Below are 8,340 nucleotides of genomic sequence, written 5' to 3' on the forward strand. Positions count from 1 at the left end.
AATTATACAAAATATTATGAATAATCTATGATGTATTAAAGTGGATAAAGAGGAGACTTTATTGATCCGGTGGTGAAATTCACAAGCTACCTGCCAAGTCAAACTTCCGCTGTTATTTGGTGAAAGTAACTCAAAAGTAGGCCTAATGCAAAAGTAGTGTAAAGCATTACAATTCAGAGACAGTAATACTGTAATATAACTAATTACTCTCAAATGACAGTAATAGTAGCCTAATCTATAATGTAGGCTATTACATTTTGGAAGTAGCTTTCCCAACACTGAATATGACTCATGTCTAACTGGGTGAGAAAAGTCTGCTGAAACCTCTTCTGTCTCTGTACATCATCGCTTTACTCACCAGCCAGTCAAGTTAACTTCCTGACAGGCTGCCACAAATGCAGGGCTGTGATGACGCCAACATCGGCAGATCATGCCTCATCTGGGGAGATTGAAGAAAAAAAACACAAACTCTGTTCCTGTTTGTCTATCGCTCAGAGCATCCCATCCCATCCCATCCATCCATCCCGTCAGGCTGCAGTAGTCCCAGTAGGAGTTAGATTTTTAAGTGGCTGCTGGGTGTTTCAGTACGACCTCTGGTTAATTGCATCTGGATCACTGGAAAGCAGAGGGGATGAGACTACCAGAGAAAATACCCCTGCTGAGACCTTATCTTCTGTTACAGGGCGTTAAAAAGGAAATGCACTCTCAAATCCACAACAGACCAAAGGGAATATCGCTAACACACACCAGCCTATAGGTGTATTTGGCGATGGAGAGCCCGAACTTGACGCATGGATCTGTTTCCATAAACGACACGCTGGTTCGGAATTCACAAACGACCAGCGTCGAGACAGCAATCGCTTTACCCATTTTTATGTTTGCTGGAGGCGCCATTGGGAATTTAATTGCAATAATCGTCCTTTCAGTGTCAGTACAGAGGAGGAAATCTTCAGCTTTCTACACGCTGGTATGCGGTCTGGCGGTGACGGACCTGCTGGGCACCTGCCTGGCCAGTCCACTCACCATAGCCAACTACCTGGACCACAATGTGCTGAACGACCACCATGTCTGCGAGTTTCACTCTTTTTTGTTACTGTTTTTCGGTTTAACAGGACTGAGCATCATATGCGCCATGGCAACAGAGCGGTACCTGGCTATATGCTGCCCGTACACCTACCAGCGGTGGGGAGTGGACCGACGCTTTGCGCAAAAGTTCCTTTTCTTTATTTACATCAGTCACATCTTCTTCTGCTGCCTCCCGATGATGGGCATGTCGGCGAGCGAGCTGCAGCCGTCCGGCACCTGGTGCTTCATCGACTGGTGGACACAACACAACAACAACAACAACAACAACAACAACAACAACAACAACAACAACAACAACAACAACAAGCCTGTGGCCGCCGCTTACTCCGTCCTGTACGGCGCCGTCAGCCTGCTGCTCATCCTAGGCACCATCGTGCTGAACCTGGCGGTGTGCGGAGCTCTGCTGCTGATGCGCCAGAGGACCGTGCAGCGGCCCGTCACCAGAGCCAGCGTCCGGGAGAGGTGGAGGGCTCTGTCCTCGGCTGCAGAGACGCAGATGATCGCGGTGCTGGTGATGACCTCCGCGGTGGTTCTGGCCTGTTCAGCCCCGTTGGTGGTGAGTCAGTCTCGGATTGTAATTAGCCAGTAATTGGTTCTTGATGTTGCATACAGTCTCCTATGCATGGAGCAGCACAACTTGAGGAGAAGCCTCAATTTGTTCCATCTAGAAAGTGTAACTAATGTAAAAGGCTGGTTTAACTGTTGTCTTAGGTGTCTTAACATTATGATACATTAATTAGTGTTGGGAGGAAAATTCAGATCCCCTGCATTGTAAAACCGTAACTGTGGCCTACTTGTAAAACTACTAAACAAGTAAAACTCTTAAAAACATGTGGAAGTACAGTAAACATGTAGCCCATACTAAAATATCAAAGTTTGACTGTTGGAGTATTATTACTGATGCATTGTTGTGTAAGCAGCACTTTAATGTTTAAAAGTCACCTTTGTATCCTGGGTGTTTATCTGATGCATCATATTATGTAAAATGATAATCTGCAGAGTAACTAGTAACTACATCTGCCAGATAAATGAAGTGACATAGTAGCATTACATAGAAAAACTCAACTAAAGTAACTCAAAAATCATTTTCCCTGTTATACTGTCATACTTGATAGTTTTCCCATTTCAGACCTCCAAAAAGTAGTAAAATTAAACAATTTGAGAAAGGAAAATCCAAATATTTCAACTGCACACAATTCATACACATATTAAACCTCTACAAAGGATCACATGTAGAAATTGCTTCGTCTTAAGAGCACATAAGCCAAACAGGTTGGGAACCAGTGATGTGGTCTACATTTTATCATAGGGTCCATATAGTTCTTTCTTACTGTTTTGGAAGAAATTAAGGAATGATAACCTTGATTTGAGCTGGGAAACCTGACAAATATGAAAAAAGAACCTATTCCAGTATATATTTGCAGACATTACAGGATTTATTAACTCTTATTTACAGTATGAATATCTGAGTTATAGTAACTTGTTTTTCTCTTTAAGGTCCGTGTGTTTGCCAACCGTTTCATGCTGAAAAATGATCCCAAAGCTGACCTGGCTGCCATACGAATAGCCTCTGTTAACCCCATTCTCGACCCCTGGATCTACATCCTCCTCAGGAGGTCTCTGTTTCGGCGGTTACTAAGTCTATCCAGGCGAGGTAGCAGCACTCGCAGAAGTTCATCTCCTACAACACAAAGGGATCTGTTTTATCCTGATCTCATGAGGGACAGCCACGTGTTCACCCAGCTGATGTACAACACAAACATTATGACTCATCTGCCTGCCACCGTCAAATTCACTGCGTACAACACAGAGAGACAGACTTAAAACAGACTGAAGATGTGTTCGACATCTATGAATGTGTGCTGCTCTCTCAGGCTGCAAGCAGCTCGATGCAGGGACTTTGTCTCGGAGCTGTTGTCAGTGGCATGAAAAGATATCCCGTATTTGAATACTCTCATAACATTAACGTTAGCCCTTCCATCGGACCTGTCAGTCTCTGTACTGTTGTCCTGTTGCTACCCCTTGCCCTTCCAGCGAAACAGATGTTTTCAAAGCATCGTTTTGCTTACTTGAAAGCAACCTTAGCGTGATGTTGGCCTTTTTAAGATAACAGCGTGGTTGTTGTGAGAGCACGATTTCACGCCAATTTGTAAGCAAAGTCACGTTAGATCTAGCTTCACACAACTCGCTTAGTTAATGCAGCAGTTTTGTAGTACGAATTTTTGCTGTCAGCAGAGGGATAGCAACAGAAAGATGAATGAGTAACCCGGGAAATTTCCCTTATTTTCAATGTTCAATATTCACTTAAGACACACGACTGAGAGGGACGTTACGTCTATAAACAGTGCGCAGTAGTCCGAGTAGCGGTAAAGGAGGCAATCAACATGGTGGCCACGCCAAGTAGTGACGTCCTTTCTCTGGATGCGGAGAAAGCATTAGACCGCGTGCAAATGCCATACTTGTTTTACATACTACATAAATTTGGCTTGGGTGAAAAATGTTTAAACTGGATAAAGTTACTTTATACGAATCCCCTCTCAGCAGTGCTTACAAACAGGTTATGTTCTTCTAACTTCCAAATTTTAAGAAGTACAAGGCAAGGATGCCCTCTGTCACCCTTGCTCTTTGCCCTGGCGATTGAGCCTCTCGCTGAGGCAATCAGGAGCAATGAAAATATACATGGTCTCACCATTGGCACGAGGCAGCACAAGATTACTCTGTATGCTGATGATGTCTTGATTGTTTTGAGTAAGCCTGAGGTATCTATCCCAGCCCTTATTGAGACCATCAATATGTTTAGTACTTTTTCTGGCTACAAGATAAATTACAGTAAATCGGAAGTAATGCCACTAGGCAGTCTGAAACAAATACCCAAAACTCCATCTTCCTTTCCTTTTAAGTGGTCACCAGAAGGCTTTGTATATTTGGGAATACGTATAACACCCTCCTTTGACCAATTGTATAAAGCAAATTTCCCACCCATATTTGAGCATATAAGGTTGGACCTTGAGAGATGGAACACTCTCCCAATTTCCTGGCTAGGCCGTGTTGCACTGCTGAAAATGAACATCCTCCCCAGGCTACTTTAGCCAATACAAATGATTCCAGTTATGTTCCTCCATAAGACCATCAAACAGCTAAATAGCTGGTTTAGTTCCTTTATGTGGTCTAAGAAGAAACCACGCCTCAAAATAGCTATGTTATGTATGTCTTCCACAGAAGGGGGTGTTGATCTCCCAGACATTAGGAAATTCCAGCTGAGTGTTCATCTACGTACTATAGCTGACTGGCTGGGTAGTGAGGCCACATCTCTCTGGTTGGATGTAGAGAGTTCAATGTCCAGATACCCTTTAAGTAATCTTTTGTTTATTAGGAAAATACATCTTTAAAGTCTGCTTGTACCAACCCAATTACGATTTCTACAGTTAAGGCATGGCATGCCATTAGAAAATTAGAGGGCAGATCTCGATTCACCTCTGTCTTTACTCCAATATGCGATAACCCTGATTTCCCTCCTGGAGTGATGGACAATAACTTCCGGATTTGGGTAAATAAAGGAATATCTACTTTACACAAACTGCTGGAAGGTTCTACCATGATGTCCTTTAATCAGTTGAAAAGGGGATATGACATTCAGCAACAGGACTTCTTTCGATATTTGCAAATAATAAACTTCATTACAAAGGATACTACAATCCCTCAGTGTCAAAATGTTACACATGTAGAGAGACAGCTCTTTCTACAGAAATACGGTAAATCTATCAGTTTATTCTATAATATCCTTAAGGGATATAACACCACAAACACCTATTTTCTGAAGAGCTTATGGGAAAAAGAACTTAATGTTAATATAACAGATGATGCTTGGAGGAGTGCAAAAACACTGAGTGTTTGTAACCGAGTGAGAGCCATGCAACTGAAGCTCCTACACAGGGCCCATATATCTCCCTCTCAATGCCATAAATTCAACTCTAATTCATCTCCACTGTGCCCCAAGTGTAAAATAGAAACTGGTAGTCTTACACATTGTTTGTGGTATTGTCGAAAAGTGCAGTGGTTCTGGCAGGTCATTGGGCAGGAAATCAATAAGATTCTATCTACTAATAGAAATAATAATCCCTTATGTTTGTTAGTTGGCATATCTGATTTGTCCATTACTGATAAATTTAGAAGAAAACTTCATCAAACACTTGCTTTCTGTGCCAGGAAGTGTATTCTCTTAAATTGGATAACGGATAAAGTTCCATCCAAGGTTCAATGGCAAAGGGTGACTCTTGAATATGTTGCTCTGGGCTATCTGACGTGTAAGCTACACAGCAAAGATGATGTGTTTCGTAAAACATGGGAACCCTTTTTGTCATATGTTGGTTTAAATATTTCTACTATTCTTTCAAGAGGGTTTGTATCATAGCTGAGCACGCTCTGCCTCGTAAATGACATCCCAGCATTTAATTAACATGTTTTTGTCTCTGTGTACCTTTCTTTGACTATATGAACGTATTATGCACGGCAATGTACACTTGGTTTATTTTACTTTTATTTTACTTGATTATTTTATTTGTATAGGATGACTCCTGAATCTCTCGCCTGTATAACTGTAAATGTATGTGTGAGCCAAATGTATGTTTATGTTTATGTTGTATGTAGGTTATGTTTGTTTCTGTCATATATATACTTGTTTTACCTTTGAAAATTTAATAAACATATATATATAAAAAAAAAAAGATCCTATAGCTTGCGCCTTGGTGTCTTTTGTCTTCATGGTTTGACTGTTTTAGTCTTGAATGGAACTCCTGTTTCTGTCGGCATTGACCACCTTGACCCCCTTATTATATTTCACCTTAATAACTTTCATAGAAATGAAAAGATTAAACTGTAAACTATAGGCAAAGAGGGTATTATATAGGGATTATTATACCCCCTTCAGTTGAGAGTTCTTTATTGTTCCTCGAGAGGAAATTTGATTTGTAGTTGGAGGTACAAAAAACAACAAAATAAGGCACAAAACTTCAAAACCTCCTCGCAGCACACAACCAACAGATTGATTGAGAACAATTTCAACACTTAAAAAGTGGACAGTGTCAAATGAAATCCCTTGAGAGTGTCTGGAAAAGTGATTTCTAAGGGTGTCACTGAGAAGGCCTAAGTGACACTAATAAAAACATTCAAGAGGTGTGCAAGTTAACAGCTTCAATTGCACGAGGAACAAAAGACATTTTATACCGGTTTGTTTTTGCTCTAGGGAGCCAATCTCTCCGCCCGGAGGGGAGAGGAATGAATTCCTCCAAGAGTGGGTGGTCAGAGCTTGACAAGATTGACCGTGCCTTTTGCAAAATTTGTCTGTCACAGATCTTTGTTAGAGAGAGCTGCTGTATGCCGATTATCTTACTGGATAATGCTATAGGCCTACCTTTTTTCCGGAGCACATGGGGTCAGCGGCCTTCAGTTTTTCAGGTCAGGTTCTGTTGTTTTATTGAAAAACATTTTTAAAAAAAAAAAGCATGTAAGCAGTCAGTCAAAGAGTTTCAGTTGGCCATCGACTAGTTTTTTAGTCTCGTATCATTAGACTTTAACCATATCGCTGCTGAACTTACCTGTGCATGTACACTGGTAAGAATGCGGTTCAGGGAGTTTCGGCCATGCAGGGAGGGAGGCAACCTACTGGTAACTGCTGGAGAAGGATGGTTACTGAGCTCCATCTGCAGGACTTTTTATCCAAGATGGTCTTCAAAATGTCCCCCCACCCAGGACCTTTTTCAGATGTCTTTCTTTCCCTGAACAGTTCAAGCACAGATGCACGTCACTGACAGCTTCTCTTGATAAAAGACTAGAATGAGAAGGCGAGTTTAACGTGTTAAACAAACAAGGATCAAGTTAGCATGACATCCTTTACAAATCTTGAAAAAGTGCTCACATTCATTTTGATACGACTCACTGCTCAAGGATTCTTAAACTTAAATTGATGCTGCATTCAATTATTTTTAGCCACTAGGGGGCAGAAAAACTCAAAAACAAGAAGTAGTCTGCTGAATATACAGTAAGTGCATTATTCACTTTGAGCAGCTGGTTTTGCCTCCTTCAGCTCCTGAGAAAAATATCTGGTCTTAAGACAAACCACTGTCAATAATTAAGGTTATACCCTGGGTGAAGACATTTGCCTCCATGTGTTCTTCTTACATGCCCTGACCAGTTGTTACAGTGATGTACAGATGTTTTAACTTGAGATGGACCAGTTTAAACTGGAACATAGAGCTTCAGTTCCTTGATGCCAGGCAGAGGAGAGCACATTTTTTTCAGTTTGTTGAACTTATCATGCAATTAAAGGATAATAAAAGTATAAAGTATAAATACATATTAATAACATTTAATATGTTCAGTATTCCATAATGCATTTATTCCTCCCCAACATTTAAAAATAGCATTTACTAAACATAAGCAGACAAGACTGTAAAAGCTGCACCTCTGTACAACATTTTTGTACCTTGACACCATAAATAAAAATCTATTAACATCGGTTAAGTAAAAAGTCTGCCTCAAGATCTATGAAAAATGCACAAAAATAATTAGTTTTACAAAGTAAGTTCATCTTTTTCCAATCAATAACATTTACATCCCAGTTAAAAGCTTTACAGAAGAGAGCCAACATTCAAATGAACAGTGTTCTCCCAGTTCACTGTACAGAAACAGCCAGCATGAAACAGAACAAAATCATAAAGAAACTCATAATTTATGACTTTTTACATCTTGCCCACCTGCAAACAATGCCCCCATCCTGTGGTGCATCAGCATCAAAAAGGTTATACTTATTGCAAACTGCGTTTGGCAAAATAAGGAAGAAAAAACATGAAAAAAAAAATCCAAGAGGGATCTGTGGGATCTGATTAACTGCAGCTACAGACAGTGAGATTTAAAATGTTCAAATGTGTTGTTGCTTTCTGCAGGTTGAGATGCGAATAGTGCATATTTGAACTGTGAAGGGATTGTGTTACTTTTTTGTTGAATAGTTTTGTTTGGATGTTGTCCGTCAATGTCACACTGCTGTTTAACATGTAATTATCACATTTCTCAGCTGTTGATACATTTAGATTGGTTTTTATTTACTTACCCCTCACAATGACAAAGTATTTTACTCTGATCGTCACGTTAAAAGTTTATTTAATCATGTAGGGGTGCACGGTATGTCACATTTCACCTGATGTATTGCACCAATCTGATATGCAGATGAAGTGTCCTTTTTAGGTTAGCCATTAAAAG

At 40.5% G+C, this 8,340-nt stretch overlaps 1 protein-coding gene across 1 annotated transcript; it reads left to right on the forward strand.

Annotated features, from left to right (window-relative positions):
* The first annotated feature begins 280 nt into the window (after positions 1 to 280).
* Positions 281 to 3,333, forward strand: LOC116055487 (prostaglandin E2 receptor EP4 subtype-like). The gene is made up of 4 exons (XM_036006857.1): positions 281 to 552; positions 586 to 1,331; positions 1,383 to 1,642; positions 2,584 to 3,333. Exons 2-4 carry the CDS (start codon positions 770 to 772, stop codon positions 2,908 to 2,910), a joined length of 1,149 nt encoding a protein of 382 aa, XP_035862750.1. The 5' UTR covers positions 281 to 552; positions 586 to 769; the 3' UTR covers positions 2,911 to 3,333.
* Positions 3,334 to 8,340: the final 5,007 nt, after the last annotated feature.

This window comes from Sander lucioperca, chromosome 11 (genome assembly GCF_008315115.2).
Source record: "Sander lucioperca isolate FBNREF2018 chromosome 11, SLUC_FBN_1.2, whole genome shotgun sequence".
Classification (NCBI taxonomy): Eukaryota; Metazoa; Chordata; class Actinopteri; order Perciformes; family Percidae; genus Sander; species Sander lucioperca.

Bases quoted from the DNA above. Each gene is read 5' to 3' on its own strand.
- LOC116055487 (XM_036006857.1), top strand. From the start codon at position 770: ATGGAGAGCCCGAACTTGACGCATGGATCTGTTTCCATAAACGACACG. The intron at 1,332-1,382 runs ACAACAACAACA...ACAACAACAACA, and splicing joins CATCGACTGGTGGACACAAC to ACAACAACAAGCCTGTGGCC. The intron at 1,643-2,583 runs GTGAGTCAGTCT...TTTCTCTTTAAG, and splicing joins CCTGTTCAGCCCCGTTGGTG to GTCCGTGTGTTTGCCAACCG.